This window comes from Anabrus simplex, chromosome 6 (assembly GCF_040414725.1).
Source record: "Anabrus simplex isolate iqAnaSimp1 chromosome 6, ASM4041472v1, whole genome shotgun sequence".
NCBI lineage: Eukaryota > Metazoa > Arthropoda > Insecta > Orthoptera > Tettigoniidae > Anabrus > Anabrus simplex.
Window position 1 is genome coordinate 66393634 of NC_090270.1, and position 20596 is coordinate 66414229.

Here is a 20596-nt window from a genome sequence, read left to right on the forward strand (position 1 = left end):
ATCATTTCATCCTCATCACGACTCGCAGGTCGCCTACCGGAGTCAAATCAAAAGACCTGCATCTGGCGAGCCGAACTTGTCCTGGACACTCCCGGCACTAAAAGCAATGTACAGTAATAATAATAATAATAATAATAATAATAATAATTGTTATAACGGCGAAATCTAACGGTCCCGTCCAAATCCTATATAAACACTATATTAAAAAATCGCTTACTACGACGTCGCTTATTGCGCATATATAAAACCGCATATTTTTATCACAATTTCGGAAAAAGTATCGACTATAACGTCTATTGGCCACATACCTGCCAACTTTCCCGATTTAGGCGAGAGACTCCCGATTTTGACAGTTTTTCCCGCCTCCCGATTATTCTGTTATTTTTGCCGATTTTAGCTCTGTATGTGTGTGTGTGTGTGTGTGTGTGTGTGTGTGTGTGTGCGCTTCAAACATTTGTTTTCAGATCTCGCTACGCGTATATCGATTGCCTATCTCTCGTTCTTGCGTGCTATGTTCGTGTTCGTTCACATGAGTCTAGTCGTTAGTAGTATAATAGACGGGTTCTGCGGCCTCCTCCTCCTCCGGCTCTCGGAAGAGGCCTCCTCCTCAGCCAGTGGCCTCCTCCTCCTCCTCAGCCAGTGGCCTCCCAGTGGCCACCTCCTCCTCCTCCTCAGCCAGTGGCCTCCCAGTGGCCTCCTCCACCTCAGCCAGAGGCCTCTTCCAGTGCTGCCAACTTAACCTAACTAGCGCGAGATAAACAAAGCCACGTGCTTTTTGACAGACAACAACGCACCGCTAACCTCAGTACTGCCATCTTGACGGGCCTAAACCTCAGTAGTGCCAACTTAACCTCACAAGCGCGAGGTAAACAAAGCCACGTGCTTTTTGACAGCCACGTGCTTTTTGACAGATTTGTAAACAAAGCCACGTGCTTTTTGACAGCTGTCATCGACAACAACGCATCGCAAACCTCAGTACTACCATCTTGACGGGCCTAAACCCCAGTAGTGCCAACTTAACCTAACTAGCATGAGGTAAACAAAGCCACGTGTTTTTTGACAGCCACGTGCTTTTTGACAGACAACAACGCATCGCTAACCTCAGTACTGCCATCTTGACGGGCCTAAACCTTAGTGGTACCAACTTAACCTCACTAGCGCGAGGTAAACAAAGCCACGTGCTTTTTGACAGCCACGTGCTTTTGACAGATTTGTAAACAAAGCCACGTGCTTTTTGACAGACAACAACGCATCGCAAACCTCAGTACTGCCATCTTGACGGGAATAAACCTTAGTGGTACCAACTTAACCTCACTAGCTCGAGATAAACAAATCCACGTGCTTTTTGACAGCCACGTGCTTTTTTGATAGCTGTCATCTGCCATCTTTGAGCACAGTGCTGCCCTCTTTAGCTACTTACCTTTGAAATGTGGTGGCGGATAATTTGAAAAAATGCTTTTCGACATGCAGCCATCTTTAATCCAGAGAGAACAGTGCTGCCCTCTATGTGGTGGCGGCAAATTCCACGTGCTCTTGTTTGAAAACATACTCACGTGCTTTTTTGACAGCTGTCATCCGCCATCTTTAATCCAGAGAGAACAGTGCTGCCCTCTATGTGGTGGCGGCAAATTCCACATGCTCTTGTTTGGAAACAAACTCACGTGCTTTTTGACAGCTACCATCCGCCATCTTTAATCAACAGAGCATAGTGCTGCCCTCTTTAGTTTGAAATGTGGTGGCGGCAAATTCCACATGGTCTTGTTTGGTAAACATAGCCACGTGCAGCTATCATCCGCCATCTTTAATCCAGAGAGCACCGTGCTGCCCTCTTTATCGCAGTAGATGTAAATTCGTCACCTGTCATACGCAGTGCTGCTATCTTTAGCTAGATACCTTTGAAATGTGGTGGTGGATAATTTAAAAAGAAAAATTCTACAGCAGTCCTCTCTCGACGCTAATTGCATAAGATGGCGGCTATACATGACTCCTTAAGGGTGCTTACGCAAGACGGCTGCTATACAAAGGTTCTTATGAGACGCCCTTGGGATGCTTGCGCAAGATGGTGGTTATACAAGGCTCCTTATGAGACACCCTAGTGATGCTTGCGCAAGATGGTGGTTGCTCTTATGAGGCGGCTTAAGGGTCCTTGCACAAGATGGCTAGAGACGCCCTAAGGATGCTTGCGCAAGATGGCGGACACAAGATGGCGGCTATACACGTCTCCTTATGAGACGCCTTAAGGGCGTGGCGGTTGCTCTTATGAGGCGGCTTAAGGGTCCTTGCACAAGATGGCTAGAGACGCCCTAAGGATGCTTGCGCAAGATGGCGGACACAAGATGGCGGCTATACACATCTCCTTATGAGACGCCTTAAGGGTGCTTGCGCAAGATGGCTGCTGCTCTTAGCTTAGAGGCTAACGTGTCGTGCTAGTTCGATTCATTAAATTTAGGGCTTAAATGCAAAATGTTAAATATCTCGAAAGCAGTGCACCGTAGAGCAAAACGGACAAAATTTTTCTGCCTAATACCTAGGTTCGCAGTATGAGGAACAAGAAAATCATAGTCTAATGATGGGATCAACGGTTCGGTTCCTACTTAGGCCCTTTGGCATTTGCTCTGTTTTAGCTTGTATTGAAGCGAGTCTTCGTAACATGATCAGGTTTAGCTATGGTAGAGAGTATAACGTGCCGTGCAGGTTCGATTCATTAAATTTGGAGGCTTAAATGCAAAATGTTAAATATCTCGAAAACGATGCATCGTAGAGCAAAACGGACAAAATTTTTCCGCCTAATACGTAGGTTCGTAGTATCAGGAACAATAAAAAACATAGTCTAATGATGAGATCAACGGTTCGATTCCTACTTAAGCCCTTTGCCATTCGCAGCTACCTATTTCTACAAGATGGTGGCTGCTCTTATGAGAAACAAGATGCCTTGAGACGTCCTAGGGATGCTTACGCAAGATGGCAGACACAAAATGGTGACTATACATAGCTCCTTATGAGACGGCCTAGGGGTGCTCGCACAAGATGGCGGCTACTCTTATGAAGAAAGCTAGCTTAGAGGCTACTGCGCACGATAACAGCTGCTGTTATGCATGTGGTGGAGGGCAATTTGAAATTCTATGTGCTTAATCAACAGAGCTCTCTTTAGCTGAAATGTGGTGGTGGATAATTTGAAAAATTCTTTTGACAGCTATCATCTTTAAACAAAGGCGACTATACATAGGCTGTTAAGGCCTTATCATTCTCCTCCTCCTCCTCCTCCTCCTCCTCCTCCTCATCCTCCTCCTCCGCCTCTTATGTCAAGGCATAGCTTTATATCGAACAAGTTTAAACCTGCATCGCGAAGGCAAGCGTGTGCAGCGATAACATTATTGTGCATGTTTAGACTTTCGAAACATAAGAAGAGTAGAATCAAACGCTGTACTCGATACGACATGTGATCAGAACATTGATTGATGCGTTCAGAAAACAAAATAAGTGATCAAGACTAGAATCGAACAATGTACTCAATACATCATGTGTTTAGAATATGTCAGGGGATACGCTTGTTCTAAGGAGATCAGATTGAAACATAACAAGACTAGAATAGAACACTGTAATCGATGTTGTTAACTTCAACATGTGATCAGAACATTGATTGATGTGTTCAGAACACAAAATAAGTGATCATGACTAGAATCGAACACTGTACTCGATACAATATGTGATCAGAACATTGATCGATGTGTTCAGAACACGAAATAAGTGATCAAGACTAGAATCGAACACTGTACTCAATACAACATGTGTTTAGAACATGTTAGGGGGTACCCTCGTTCTAAGAAGATCAGAATGAAACATAACAAGACTAGAATCGAACACTGTAATCGATGTTGTTAACCTCAACATATGATCAGAACATTGTTTGATGTGTTCAGAGCAAAAGTACAATTTTGATGATTTGCGCAGCTAACTCGCTCGGTAAACGATATAGCCAAAGTATAACTTCAAATTATTTACCTTCCATCATTCGTCTTGTGTGTAAAAATCAGTCGAACAAGTTATCGCATAAACATGGCTGAAAAAAAATCGTGATAGGGTATGGAACCCAGGGGTTACATCTTATCAGAAGGGCAAAAAGGATGAAAGGACTCTTCCTCCTCCTTGCCGCACATTCCTTGGCTAAAGGGCTAATGGGCTAAAGGGCTAATGGGCTAAAGGGCTAATGGGCTAAAGGGCTAAAGGTGCAACAACCTCATCGATCGCTATCAGCAAGAACGCTTGTACTTTGTAGAAAATTAATCTTTATTGGTAAATGGTTTTATGTTCAGAACAAGGAATGGAACCTAGGGGTTACGTCTTACCTAATAAAATCCCCGAGGTGCGATGAGTTACGTTTTTCGAACTAGTGTTTGGAACACTGAACTTTTCAAGATGATAGCAGAGAGTTTAGCAATGTTCTGTTGTTGGATTTTAAATTCCGCGCTACAACATGCATAAGGTGGCAGCCTTGAGGTTTACTCCCGTAAAGATGGCAAGAGTGAGGTTAGCAATGTTCCGTTGTTGGATTTTTAAAATTCCCCGCTATAACATGCAAAAGGTGGCAGCCTTGAGGTTTACCGCCGTAAAGATGGCAGCAGTGAGGTTAGCGACGCTCCATTGTCCTTCAAAGTGAGGTTAGGGTTCGTCAAGAAGACAGCTGTCAAAAAAGCACGTGGCTATGTTTACCAAACAAGAGCATGTGGTCGTGACGTCACGGTCACGTAGTATGCTGCCTCAGCATGTAAAGTTCAATGTCTACACCTACGTAGTTAACACTCTGCTATGTTCACAAGATTTTTATACATCACTATTCTTTAAGCTTTAAGTTCATTCACATAGGCTATGCTAAGATAGCAGCACAAACACATGCGAACTTTGTACATTCTAATGGAATAAGTTTAGTACTGTGTGCGTCATGGATACATGATGTGTGCACGCATTTAATCTTAACTATACGTAATGCTGCTGCTTTGTTTACAAGATTTTTATACATTGCTATTCTTTATGCTTTAAGTTCGTGCACGCACAAGCGATACTCGTACGCTCTAGCAGGAGAAGTTTAGTACGATATTCGATACATACATTATCGATAGGTGATGTGTACACGCTTTAGAACATAGCTCATCTTTATGCTTTAAGTTCATGCACATGGGTTAGGGATACTCAGAAGCGATTGCTACATGCTCTAGCGGAAGAAGTCTAGTACGATAGTAGATACATGTAAAATCGATAGGTTATGCTAAGATAGCAGCACACTTACATGATTTTAGCACAATCTAGTGGGAAATGTTTAGTATGATAGTCGTTTCGTGCAAAATCATTAGGTAATGTGTAAACGCTTCGAAACAAGGCTATTCTTTGTACTTTAAGTTCATGCGTACAGGTTATGCTAAGATAGCGGCACAATCTAGCGCAAGAAGTTTAGTACGAGAGTCGATGTATGTAAAATCGATAAGTAATGAGTACACGCTTTAAAACATGGTTATTCTTCGTACTTTCAGTTCATGCATCTTAGTTATGCTAAGATAGCAGCACAATCTAGCGGAAGAAGTTTAGTACGATATTTGTTGCATGCAAATCGATAGGTGATGTGTACACACTTTGAAACATGGCTATTCTTTTTACTTTAAGGTCATGCGTATAGGTTATGCTAGGATAGCAGCACAATCTAGCGGGAGGAGATTAGTACGAGAGTTAATGCATGCAAAATCCATAGGTAATGTGTACATGCTTTGAAACATGGCTATTCTTTGTACTTTTAAGTTCATGTGTATAAGTTATGCTAAGATGTCAGCACAATCTAGCGGAAGAAGTTTAGTACGAGAGTCAATGCATGCAAAATCGATAGGTAATGTGTACACGCTTTGAAACATGGCTATTCTTTGTACCTTAAGGCCATGCGTATAGGTTATGCTAAGATACCAGCACAATCTAGCGGAAGAAGTTTAGTACGAGAGTCGATGCTTGTAAGATCGATAGGTAATGTGTACATGCTTTGAGACATAGCTATTCTTTGTACTTTAAGTTCATGCGTCTTAGTTATGCTAAGATAGCAGCACAATCTACCTGCAGAAGTTTAGTACGAGAGTCGATACATGCAAATTCGATAGTTGATGTGTACACGCTTTGAAACATGACTAATCATTGTACTTTAAGTTCATTGGTATAGGTTATGCTAAGATAGCAGCACAATCTAGCGGAATAAATTTAGTACGAGATTTGATGCATGCAAAATCAATAAGTAATGTGTACACGCTTTGAAACATGGCTATTCTTTGTACTTTAAGTACATGCGTACAGGTTATGCTAAGATAGCAGCACAACCTAGCGGAAGAAGTTTAGTACAATATTTGTTGCATGCAAAGTCGATAGGTAATGTGTACACACTTTGAAACATGGTTATTCTTTTTTACTTTAAGGTCATGCGTATTGGTTATGCTAAGATAGCAGCACGATCTAGCGGAAGGAGTTTAGTACGAGAGTCAATACATGCAAATTCGATAGTTGATGTGTACACGCTTTGAAACATGGCTATTTTTTGTACTTTTAAGTTCATGTGTATAAGTTATGCTAAGATACCAGCACAATCTAGCGGACGAAGTTCAGTACGAGATTCGATGCATGCAAAATCGATAGGTGATGTGTACACACCTTTTTACTTTAAGGTCATGCGTATAGGTTGTGTTAAGATAGCAGCACAATCTAGCGGAAGGAGTTTAGTACGATATTTGATGCATGCAAAATCAATAAGTAATGTGTACACGCTTTGAAACATGGCTATTCTTTCTACTTTTAGGTTCATGTGTATAAGTTATGCTAAGATAGCAGTACAATCTAGAGGAAGAAGTTTAGTACGATATTTGTTGCATGCAAAATCAATAAGTAATGTGTACACGCTTTGAGACATAGCTATTCTCTGTACTTTAAGTTCATGCGTATAAGTTATGCTAAGATAGCAGCACAATCTACCTGCAGAAGTTTAGTACGAGAGTCGATACATGCAAAGTCGATAGGTAATGTGTACAAGCTTTAAAACATGGTTATTCTTCGTACTTTCAGTTCATGCATCTTAGTCATGCTAAGATAGCAGCACAATCTAGCGGAAGAAGTTTAGTACGAGAGTCGATGCGTGCAAAATCGATAGGTAATGTGTACACGCTTTGAAACATGGCTATTCATTGTACTTTAAAGTCATGCTAAGATAGCAGCACGATCTAGCGGATGAAGTTTAGTTCTATGGTCGATGCATGTAAAATCGATAGGTCATATGTACACGCTTTGAAACATAGCAATTCATACTGCTGCTCTGTTCCCAAGACTTTTAAGCATAGCTAACCCTAATACTGCTCTTAACGACGTCGAGCTAAGGATTGATTACGTGACCGTGACGTCACGACCACGTGCTCTTGTTTGGTAAACATAGCCACGTGCTTTTTTGACAGCTGTCTTCTTGACGAACCCTAACCTCACTTTGAAGGACAATGGAGCGTCGCTAACCTCACTGCTGCCATCTTTACGGCGGTAAACCTCAAGGCTGCCACCTTTTGCATGTTATAGCGGGGAATTTTAAAAATCCAACAACGGAACATTGCTAACCTCACTCTTGCCATCTTTACGGGAGTAAACCTCAAGGCTGCCACCTTATGCATGTTGTAGCGCGGAATTTAAAATCCAACAACAGAACATTGCTAAACTCTCTGCTATCATCTTGAAAAGTTCAGTGTTCCAAACACTAGTTCGAAAAACGTAACTCATCGCACCTCGGGGATTTTATTAGGTAAGACGTAACCCCTAGGTTCCATTCCTTGTTCTGAACATAAAACCATTTACCAATAAAGATTAATTTTCTACAAAGTACAAGCGTTCTTGCTGATAGCGATCGATGAGGTTGTTGCACCTTTAGCCCTTTAGCCCATTAGCCCTTTAGCCCATTAGCCCTTTAGCCCATTAGCCCTTTAGCCAAGGAATGTGCGGCAAGGAGGAGGAAGAGTCCTTTCATCCTTTTTGCCCTTCTGATAAGATGTAACCCCTGGGTTCCATACCCTATCACGATTTTTTTTCAGCCATGTTTATGCGATAACTTGTTCGACTGATTTTTACACACAAGACGAATGATGGAAGGTAAATAATTTGAAGTTATACTTTGGCTATATCGTTTACCGAGCGAGTTAGCTGCGCAAATCATCAAAATTGTACTTTTGCTCTGAACACATCAAACAATGTTCTGATCATATGTTGAGGTTAACAACATCGATTACAGTGTTCGATTCTAGTCTTGTTATGTTTCATTCTGATCTTCTTAGAACGAGGGTACCCCCTAACATGTTCTAAACACATGTTGTATTGAGTACAGTGTTCGATTCTAGTCTTGATCACTTATTTCGTGTTCTGAACACATCGATCAATGTTCTGATCACATATTGTATCGAGTACAGTGTTCGATTCTAGTCATGATCACTTATTTTGTGTTCTGAACACATCAATCAATGTTCTGATCACATGTTGAAGTTAACAACATCGATTACAGTGTTCTATTCTAGTCTTGTTATGTTTCAATCTGATCTCCTTAGAACAAGCGTATCCCCTGACATATTCTAAACACATGATGTATTGAGTACATTGTTCGATTCTAGTCTTGATCACTTATTTTGTTTTCTGAACGCATCAATCAATGTTCTGATCACATGTCGTATCGAGTACAGCGTTTGATTCTACTCTTCTTATGTTTCGAAAGTCTAAACATGCACAATAATGTTATCGCTGCACACGCTTGCCTTCGCGATGCAGGTTTAAACTTGTTCGATATAAAGCTATGCCTTGACATAAGAGGCGGAGGAGGAGGATGAGGAGGAGGAGGAGGAGGAGGAGGAGGAGGAGGAGAATGATAAGGCCTTAACAGCCTATGTATAGTCGCCTTTGTTTAAAGATGATAGCTGTCAAAAGAATTTTTCAAATTATCCACCACCACATTTCAGCTAAAGAGAGCTCTGTTGATTAAGCACATAGAATTTCAAATTGCCCTCCACCACATGCATAACAGCAGCTGTTATCGTGCGCAGTAGCCTCTAAGCTAGCTTTCTTCATAAGAGTAGCCGCCATCTTGTGCGAGCACCCCTAGGCCGTCTCATAAGGAGCTATGTATAGTCACCATTTTGTGTCTGCCATCTTGCGTAAGCATCCCTAGGACGTCTCAAGGCATCTTGTTTCTCATAAGAGCAGCCACCATCTTGTAGAAATAGATAGCTGCGAATGGCAAAGGGCTTAAGTAGGAATCGAACCGTTGATCTCATCATTAGACTATGTTTTTTATTGTTCCTGATACTACGAACCTACGTATTAGGCGGAAAAATTTTGTCCGTTTTGCTCTACGATGCATCGTTTTCGAGATATTTAACATTTTGCATTTAAGCCTCCAAATTTAATGAATCGAACCTGCACGGCACGTTATACTCTCTACCATAGCTAAACCTGATCATGTTACGAAGACTCGCTTCAATACAAGCTAAAACAGAGCAAATGCCAAAGGGCCTAAGTAGGAACCGAACCGTTGATCCCATCATTAGACTATGATTTTCTTGTTCCTCATACTGCGAACCTAGGTATTAGGCAGAAAAATTTTGTCCGTTTTGCTCTACGGTGCACTGCTTTCGAGATATTTAACATTTTGCATTTAAGCCCTAAATTTAATGAATCGAACTAGCACGACACGTTAGCCTCTAAGCTAAGAGCAGCAGCCATCTTGCGCAAGCACCCTTAAGGCGTCTCATAAGGAGATGTGTATAGCCGCCATCTTGTGTCCGCCATCTTGCGCAAGCATCCTTAGGGCGTCTCTAGCCATCTTGTGCAAGGACCCTTAAGCCGCCTCATAAGAGCAACCGCCACGCCCTTAAGGCGTCTCATAAGGAGACGTGTATAGCCGCCATCTTGTGTCCGCCATCTTGCGCAAGCATCCTTAGGGCGTCTCTAGCCATCTTGTGCAAGGACCCTTAAGCCGCCTCATAAGAGCAACCACCATCTTGCGCAAGCATCACTAGGGTGTCTCATAAGGAGCCTTGTATAACCACCATCTTGCGCAAGCATCCCAAGGGCGTCTCATAAGAACCTTTGTATAGCAGCCGTCTTGCGTAAGCACCCTTAAGGAGTCATGTATAGCCGCCATCTTATGCAATTAGCGTCGAGAGAGGACTGCTGTAGAATTTTTCTTTTTAAATTATCCACCACCACATTTCAAAGGTATCTAGCTAAAGATAGCAGCACTGCGTATGACAGGTGACGAATTTACATCTACTGCGATAAAGAGGGCAGCACGGTGCTCTCTGGATTAAAGATGGCGGATGATAGCTGCACGTGGCTATGTTTACCAAACAAGACCATGTGGAATTTGCCGCCACCACATTTCAAACTAAAGAGGGCAGCACTATGCTCTGTTGATTAAAGATGGCGGATGGTAGCTGTCAAAAAGCACGTGAGTTTGTTTCCAAACAAGAGCATGTGGAATTTGCCGCCACCACATAGAGGGCAGCACTGTTCTCTCTGGATTAAAGATGGCGGATGACAGCTGTCAAAAAAGCACGTGAGTATGTTTTCAAACAAGAGCACGTGGAATTTGCCGCCACCACATAGAGGGCAGCACTGTTCTCTCTGGATTAAAGATGGCTGCATGTCGAAAAGCATTTTTTCAAATTATCCGCCACCACATTTCAAAGGTAAGTAGCTAAAGAGGGCAGCACTGTGCTCAAAGATGGCAGATGACAGCTATCAAAAAAGCACGTGGCTGTCAAAAAGCACGTGGATTTGTTTATCTCGAGCTAGTGAGGTTAAGTTGGTACCACTAAGGTTTATTCCCGTCAAGATGGCAGTACTGAGGTTTGCGATGCGTTGTTGTCTGTCAAAAAGCACGTGGCTTTGTTTACAAATCTGTCAAAAGCACGTGGCTGTCAAAAAGCACGTGGCTTTGTTTACCTCGCGCTAGTGAGGTTAAGTTGGTACCACTAAGGTTTAGGCCCGTCAAGATGGCAGTACTGAGGTTAGCGATGCGTTGTTGTCTGTCAAAAAGCACGTGGCTGTCAAAAAACACGTGGCTTTGTTTACCTCATGCTAGTTAGGTTAAGTTGGCACTACTGGGGTTTAGGCCCGTCAAGATGGTAGTACTGAGGTTTGCGATGCGTTGTTGTCGATGACAGCTGTCAAAAAGCACGTGGCTTTGTTTACAAATCTGTCAAAAAGCACGTGGCTGTCAAAAAGCACGTGGCTTTGTTTACCTCGCGCTTGTGAGGTTAAGTTGGCACTACTGAGGTTTAGGCCCGTCAAGATGGCAGTACTGAGGTTAGCGGTGCGTTGTTGTCTGTCAAAAAGCACGTGGCTTTGTTTATCTCGCGCTAGTTAGGTTAAGTTGGCAGCACTGGAAGAGGCCTCTGGCTGAGGTGGAGGAGGCCACTGGGAGGCCACTGGCTGAGGAGGAGGAGGAGGTGGCCACTGGGAGGCCACTGGCTGAGGAGGAGGAGGAGGCCACTGGCTGAGGAGGAGGCCTCTTCCGAGAGCCGGAGGAGGAGGAGGCCGCAGAACCCGTCTATTATACTACTGTCGTTTCTAGAGGTCGGTAGATTTTGAGTCTTTTTCTTCTTTAGTAATTTAGTGACAGAATTTCAAAGATAGCGACTAGTGACTTTTGAGATTTTAGGAGCCATTTGGAGACGGTTCTGGTGAATTTTACTTGATTACTTGATAAAATAGCTTTGCACATCGCATATTTGCGCGGGCGCGTGATGCAATATATTAATCTATGCATTTGCTAAGTAATGGCATCTAAATGGATGACAGATTCACACGTGTGCAGAGCATGAGTTCATACTATGTTCGGAAGGCTTATCAGAAACCTATTCTCTGACTCTCATACTTCCTGTGAGGGAATAGAGATGTGTAATTTTTAGCCTTTTAGCCTCGTGTAGCAACAGTCGGGTTTTGAGGCAGTAAGTCTTATAATACAATTATATCATAGTATTCCTGTATTACGCCGACCCCGTGGTGTAGGGGTAGCGTGCCTGCCTCTTGCCTGGAGGCCCCGGGTTCGATTCCCGGCCAGGTCAGGGATTTTTACCTGGACCTGAGGGCTGGTTCGAGGTCCACTCAGCCTACGTGAATAGAATTGAGGAGCTATCTGACTGTGAGATAGCGGCCCCGGTCTAGAAAGCCAAGAATAACGGCTGAGAGGATTCGTCGTGCTGACCACACGACACCTCGTAATCTGCAGGCCTTCGGGCTGAGCAGCGGTCGCTTGGTAGGCCAAGGCCCTTCCAGGGCTGTAGTGCCATGGTTTTTTTTTATTCCTGTATTACGCAAGACATGTAGAATAAGCAGTTTTGACCAATTGTATCTCCTTATTTTCATATCGAAATCTCCTGATTTTTGGTTTTGTAAATTTGGCAGTTATGTAGTGGTGGTGGTGGTGATTATTGTTTTAAGATGAAGTACAACTAGGCAATCATCTTCTATACAACACTAACCAGAGGGAAAAATGTTTATTTTTGTTTGTTACATATTTGGGGATTGCTGACAGCATTGTAAAGCTTATTTTCAAACTATTGTTTTCAGTAGATTTCTAATCAATCTGTCAAATAGCCAAGGCAGGCATTGCTATGAAGATGTCTCAATAGAAAGGGAAATTTAATATTGCAGGAATATGTATGGCGATTACAAAATGGGGAAACAAACGTGAGCACCGCGAAAAAATTGGGTGTACCACACTCAACGATTTTTATAATTTGGGAGGACAGAGAGAACATCTCATTTATTAGCTAAGACCGTGTTTGACATTATTGATCAGTCTACATTGTTGCTACTTCTTTCCTCGCTTATTACACTGACTGACAGAGCAAATGCAACACCAAGAAGGAGTGGTCAGAACTTTATGCCAATTGCAGGGTAGACTGACGTCACTGAGGTATGCTCATGATGTGAAATGGGCCGCTGTGCTGCGCACGTAGCGAACGATAAATGGGACACGGCGTTGGCGAATGGCCCACTTCGTACCGTGATTTCTCAGCCGACAGTCATTGTAGAACGTGTTGTCGTGTGCCACAGGACACGTGTATAGTTAAGAATGCCTGGCCGCTGTCAACGGAGGCATTTCCAGCAGACAGACGACTTTACGAGGGGTATGGTGATCGGGCTGAGAAGGGCAGGTTGGTCGCTTCGTCAAATCGCAGCCGATACCCATAGGGATGTGTCCACGGTGCAGCGCCTGTGGCGAAGATGGTTGGCGCAGGGACATGTGGCACGTGCGAGGGGTCCAGGCGCAGCCCGAGTGACGTCAGCACGCGAAGATCGGCGCATCCGCCGCCAAGCGGTGGCAGCCCTGCACGCCACGTCAACCGCCATTCTTCAGCATGTGCAAGACACCCTGGCTGTTCCAATATCGACCAGAACAATTTCCCGTCGATTGGTTGAAGGAGGCCTGCACTCCCGGCGTCCGCTCAGAAGACTACCATTGACTCCACAGCATAGACGTGCACGCCTGTCATGGTGCCGGGCTAGAGCGACTTGGATGAGGGAATGGCGGAACGTCGTGTTCTCCGATGAGTCACGCTTCTGTTCTGTCAGTGATAGTCACCGCAGACGAGTGTGGCGTCGGCGTGGAGAAAGGTCAAATCCGGCAGTAACTGTGGAGTGCCCTACCGCTAGACAACGCGGCATCATGGTTTGGGGCGCTATTGCGTATGATTCCACGTCACCTCTAGTGCGTATTCAAGGCACGTTAAATGCCCACCGCTACGTGCAGCATGTGCTGCGGCCGGTGGCACTCCCGTACCTTCAGGGGCTGCCCAATGCTCTGTTTCAGCAGGATAATGCCCGCCCACACACTGCTCGCATCTCCCAACAGGCTCTACGAGGTGTACAGATGCTTCCGTGGCCAGCGTACTCTCCGGATCTCTCACCAATCGAACACGTGTGGGATCTCATTGGACGATGTTTGCAAACTCTGCCCCAGCCTCGTACGGACGACCAACTGTGGCAAATGGTTGACAGAGAATGGAGAACCATCCCTCAGGACACCATCCGCACTCTTATTGACTCTGTACCTCGACGTGTTTCTGCGTGCATCGCCGCTCGCGGTGGTCCTACATCCTACTGAGTCGATGCCGTGCGCATTGTGTAACCTGCATATCGGTTTGAAATAAACATCAATTATTCGTCCGTGCCGTCTCTGTTTTTTCCCCAACTTTCATCCCTTTCGAACCACTCCTTCTTGGTGTTGCATTTGCTCTGTCAGTCAGTGTATTTCATACCAGCTGATGTGCCCGTGCTTCGCTACGGAATTCTACATTGTGTACAGAATTCTAGGTTAGGTAGTGTACACATTGTGAGCAAGATTGTCTTAAATTGTATAGCTCTTAACGTTACCCTAGAAACGCGACGGGAGGTCACCAAACTTCTTTTCTCATATGAAGACTGAGGGAATTTTCACTGTAATGGTAGACCCAATTTCGTACCATCAGTCACAGTCAGGTTGGAATGTTTTCATTATAATGCCTTTTTACATCCTCAGAAAGACTGTCTTAGTGGTTTTCTCAACTGAAATGAACATACAATGGCGCGAGTAAAAGCAATGCTTTCATATTACGAAATACTTGTTCAAGTGAAACACCACACATTTTCTCGCTTTTAACGAACAGGACTACGCTGCCTATCTAACAGTCCAAAGTTCCAGACCTGGAATGACCAAACCACAGACAGCCGTGATCTGTGAACACTCTTCGGCTTTCTTCGGCGGGGAGAGGGTCGAATAGTGGAAACTCCCAGGGCAAAAACTATGCCCAATTACTTTTCTGTTTCCTAGGAGTACCCGATGAATCGGAAAATATCAATTCACTACACTGGCGGCGGAAAAATCTATCTGACTTGAAGGCAAACTTTTCCTCCAAGCCAGAAGAGAAACCCCCTCTTCACTGCTAGTTTGGAATAAATTGAATGTAGAATTTAATAAAAGTGAAGAGAAAGAAGCTTTTCTTAAGAAACGGCTCTTTTCAGAGTTGAATTTTGAGTTTAGTGAATATTGCGGTGCTATAATTCGGAAAATGCCTAATTGTTATTCTAGACCAGGCCATACTACTACTACTACTACTAGTACTACTACTACTACTACTACTACTAAGTGAGGCTCTGCCTTAAGTATGCACACTGTTCAAAGAAACAGCGCGTCAGAGTAGGGATCGAATAGCTGAAATACTATGATGATCCAGTGTTACGTACCAGCTGTATCAGAAAATGTATGGACCAGAGGAATGGCATCCTAAAGAAGAAAGTTTTCTAACTCCCCGGCTATTTCCCGTCAGTATTCAGTCAGGCTGTTATACTCGGAGTTGAGAGGCGGCATAAGAGACAAAGAACATAATAATAAACAATGATCAATGTAATGTTATTGTTGATCAATGTTATGCACTTTCGATATTATACGCCTTCACATTTCGTTTCCTTCCGACTCTGAAATACCACTCTTATCATAGTCGGTACGGTAAAACTGAATAAAAGATAAATGATCGGAAATGTTATTCTCTATAACTTTTTTATATAGTACTTTTCGATACGACCAATAACATTGGTATTTAAAAATTACACTTTAGGCACCTTCTCCTAAACTACAATTTCATCCAGGATGAATAAAATTGTTTATAGCTTAGACTGTAGTTTCTTATTCCCCGACTCTATATACCGATTTTTCATTAAATTCTGTTAACCCATTTTCTCATGGCACGGCGTTGATATGGGCTTAGCAGCAAAGTACAAATTCATGAATATCTTTGTTATCATAGCTGGTACGGTAAAAATGTATAAGACATAAATGGTCGGAAATTTAATTCTCTATAACTTTAGTTATGTAGTATTTATCGATACGACAACTAATAATATAAATATTTGAGAATTATATTTAGGCCTTCCCCTAAACTACCATTTTACTCAGCGTAAATAAAATTATAGCTTAAATTGTAGTGGCTAATTCCCCGACTTTGCATACCAATTTTCAATGAAATAGTACCACTAATAACGTAAATATTTAACAATTAAATTTAGGCCTTCCCCTGAACTACCATTTCACTCAGCGTGAATAAAATTATCCATAAGCTATACTGTAGCGACGTATTCTTCGACTCTGCATACCAATTTTTATGAAGATAGGAATACTAAAAACAAAAATATTTGAAAATTAAATTTTAGGCCTTCCCCTAAACTACCATTTCTATCAGCATGAATAAAATTATTTATGGCCTAAACTGTAGCGACTTATTCCCCGACTTCGCATACCGATTTTCATGAAATTCTCTTTGGCCGTTTTCTAGTGATGCGTGTACATACAGACAGACAGATAGACAGACAGACAGAAATTACGGAAAAGTAAAAAGTGCATATTCTGGTTACTGTGGACATGACTAATACAGAAATACCATTCTTTCTTTTCAAATTCTGAGCAATGTACAGACAAAACTCTTATTTTATATATATATATATATATATATATATTGCTGAATTATTATAGTTGTACGTACGCTGTGTAAACATTAGAAGAAAAAATTCTCTCTTTTCCACTCCACAAATACTCTGTTGCAAATACAGTACTTGTTTTACTTATATTTTTTGAAGTTTTAACTTATTCTATTAAATAACATGTAAGTATTCAGCCTCAAATTTACAGATGATATTTTAGCAACAATAACAAGAAGGACCGGTTTGTGCCACTATCGGCTATAACCACCGTTAATTGGCGGCCTTTTCGGAGTCCTCATCGATTTCGACTGTAATAACAAATTAATTAACAAAGAAACATCTATGATAAGAAGTGCATATCCTGGAATGTCAAAATAACGCACTACAACACGGTGGTCAAAACAGAATGCCTCAGGAAGAAGAATCCTCAGAAAAATTAATGGTCGCTGTCCAGACTGAAGGGAGATGGGAACTTAGGTATCATTATAATGTATCTACACAATCACTTAGTCACTATCTGACACTGGAGAGAAGACTTCAAACCGCTGGACCTAAAGCTACAGAGTACAGAACCTACGTAGGACGCCTGTCCACCCCATTGACAAATGCATAAGGTTAATGAAATAGACATGAATAATGTATCCTATAAACACTGCTCATGCACAGAAAGACTTTCCGTGCTAAACCACCGTCCCGGTCAATTATATCACTCGAGGAGCCTTTGGCTATGTCATTAGAACACTGGCACGCTCCATGCTTGTGAACCTTTGCATGTTACGTAAAGAGACTGACGTAATGACATCCTGGTTTAGAACCTAGGCTCACTGTCTGCTGTTCAAATCGTCGGAAAAATTATAAGTGATTATTGAAGAAATGAAAGAAAACCATTTGCAATCCACATTTTTAAAAATTTACTCACTTCAGTTATCGGCCATTTCCATTACTTTTCTCGCTGGATGATGATGATGATGATGATGATGATGATAATTCAAACTCTATACAAACCATGATGACCATTGGAGCAGTGGAAGGTAAGGGCTTTCTCTATTTGCAACATTTGTACTATGTGGGAAGGAGTGGTTATTTCTGTCCCCGACTGCCTTTTCCCCCAGGAATTTAGCTGGTACTCTTACGTTTTCTGAAAGAGTATTGGTTGATCCTTCAACTATTGTGTAAGAATGATTTCATTTCTTGTGTTGGCTGAGTGTTGGCTATGTACGTAGGTCGAGTCATAAGTCATGGTAACTATTTTTTTCTCGCGAACAGGAGACAACACGGAAAATCTAAGATATGCATTTGGAATCGTACGGCATGTACTTGCGTATGGTGCCACTAGATGGTGTATGTAAACAACAGTGTGGGTCTAAGCATGCCCCCAAGTTCAGTGTGTGAGTGAGAGCGTCACAAAATGGAAGTCAACAAGCAGGAGCAACGATCGTATATTAAAATAGCAGTTCTCCGTGGCAGAAATGCACACCAGTGCCATGCAGAGCTGCGGGAAGCATTAGGTGTGCATGCCGTGCCATATAAGTACAGTGGCGAGGTGGCGTTAGCGATACACGTGCAGCGAATGGTATTCAGCGCCCGCCCCCACCGCATGCAACGCACAGTGGAAACCTTGGGTGATTATTTCGAAGGTCTGTAACAAGTGGAGACTTGTCCTTTGTACGTAGTCTTGTGTATTTGCTGTCTGTATTATAATAAAGCAATGTTTACCAATGGCCTGTGTTCTGTCACTTTCTTACGAGAACCTCCTTAAGTCAGAATTTGTCTTCATGCACTATGCATAAATACATGCCCTGTATTTCCAAATGCATATCTTAGATTTTCCGTGTTGTCTCCTGTTCGCGAGGAAAAAAAAAAAAGTTGCCATGACTCATGACTCGACCCTCGTATCTCTCTAGCAGTCTGTCGTCTTCCTGGCTGGTAATCGAACCCTTGTTCTTCCGAGAAATGAACTAGGTAGCATCTTATCAGATGGTGAAAGAATTGTAAAAATGCATCTTTTTTTGCATAGAATAATAATTTGCAGTCCTCCTATGTTTACTGAAGATATTCGTGTTAGTCCTATAAATTTAGGAGTAACATTACATTCTTTTAGAATAATATTTAAAAGTATTCGCATTATGGAAAACTTACGTACTAACGAAAGGTATGGCACCTTAGAACAGAAATTTGTTCGTGAAAGCTCTCGGGAATGAGGGGCTGTGGATTTTGAAGAATTTTGCAAACGTATTTTGTTCATTTATGTTCACATTTTCTACAACTGCTTCTTATAGACATCTCTTATTTTCCGATTAATTTTTTGTTCTCAAATAAGTGTTTTGTTTGTCCCAGTCTCTCTCTTCATAATCCGAAGTTTTTAATCTTCCCTCTTCTGACAGATTTTGGTTTCCTCACCAATGCTAAATTCGTAGACCTCATTGCAGAGCCTCACGCTTGAAATGCATGTAATTTGAAGACAACGGGTTGCCGATAGGAACTGGACTATGGACAGGAACTCAGAAAGATGGTCAGTCGTCACCAGTAAAGAATCTACCAGCACGAGGCTCGTGTATTTGAATACCTTCAAATGCCAGTGGATTGAGCCAGTATTGAACCCGCCAACTTGCATTCGGAAGGCCTGCAATTCCACTGTCTGAGCCACTGAGCCCGGCAGAAAGTATTAAAGACTAACACAGGACATAATTCAATTTTTTAAAAATAGTTTGAATTGAATGTGTTCATGTAACTTCCGGTTGTCGGTACGAAGAAAGGAATCTTCGTATCGACAACCTAAAGTTAAATAGTGGTAAAACTTATGATCTTACACGGTGTGGGATGATAATGGATTCTGAATTGAAACTGGATCTCCGGATAAGTTGGCCGTGAGGTTAGGGGCGCGCAGCTGTGATCTTGCATCCGGGAGATCGTGGGTTCGAGCCCCACTGTCGCAGCCATGAAGATGGTGTCTCGTGATTTCCCATTTTCACACCAGGCAAATGCTGGGGCTGTACCTTAATTAAGGCCACGGTCGCTTCCTTCCCACTTCTAGGCCTTTCCTATAGCATCGTCGCCATAAGACCTATCTGTGTCGGTGAGATGTAAAGCAAATTGTAACAAAACAAAAGAAAATTGCCGTCCTTGGGGGCGCGGGTTCACTTCCCGGTACTGCCAGAAATTTAAGATTGGCAGGAGGGCTGGTATGTGGTTATTTAGGTACATGCAGCTCGCCTCCATTGGGGGTGTGGCTAAAAGGAACATTGGCCGAGCAAGCGACCGCTGCTCAGCCCGAAGGCCTGCAGATTACGAGGTAACGCGTGGTGGTGAGCGCGACGAAACCTCCCAGCCGTTATTCTTGGCTTTCTAAACCAGGGCCGCTATCTCGCAGTCAGATAGCTCTTCATGTAGGCAGAGTCGACCTCGAACCTGTCTTCAGGTTAAATAATATCCTGACCCGGTCGGGAATCGAACCGAGGGCGTTTCTGTAAGATGGAGACGGCTGCGTTATCACAGAAAGAACGTCCTTACATCAGAGATTATTCAGAGATGCACACAAATATGGCCAGTCTCGATTTTCATAATGATCAGTATGTACATACCTATGTGCATTCTGTTGATATGTCAAAGGCTTCTATTGTATTGCTTTAACAAGACTCTTATTGTATTTTTTGTTACAAAGGCTTGCTCTGTATTGACTGGGTGTGTTATCTGTTTCAGATCCAGGTGGTCGCCAAGTTCCTCCGCAGCAAGGACACTCCAGGAACCAGTAAGGACAGGGTGAGTACCCTTTCACAAATGTCTGATCAGCCTGTCAGATCTGCCTCCAATTGTTCGTGCAACGATTTTTCTTTCGCTGGTTGGGAGCTGTGCAACGGTTTGTATCACACTGAAGAGTTGTAGCCTACCTCCTGGCGGAGTGGCAATGGATTTTTCCTTCTTATTATTAGCTTTCCCTGCCGTGAGTGATTCACTGTGCCATTAATTCCCTAGCGCCTCAGCCACAACTGATTTGCATTTAGGGCAATCGCCCAGGTGGTAGATTCCCTATCTATTAATTTCTTAAATAATGTCAACGTATTTGGAAATTTATTGAACCCTTGGTAAATTATTC

At 42.8% G+C, this 20596-nt stretch overlaps 1 protein-coding gene across 1 annotated transcript in view; it reads left to right on the forward strand.

The window, feature by feature from the left end:
* Positions 1 to 20385, forward strand: part of LOC136875863 (growth factor receptor-bound protein 10) — a 1220440-nt gene extending 1200055 nt beyond the window's left edge. The window contains exon 7 of the mRNA XM_067149484.2: positions 20203 to 20385. Coding sequence (XP_067005585.2) covers positions 20203 to 20385 — 183 coding nt within the window. The remainder of the gene's footprint in view (positions 1 to 20202) is intronic.
* The last annotated feature ends 211 nt before the right edge of the window (positions 20386 to 20596 follow it).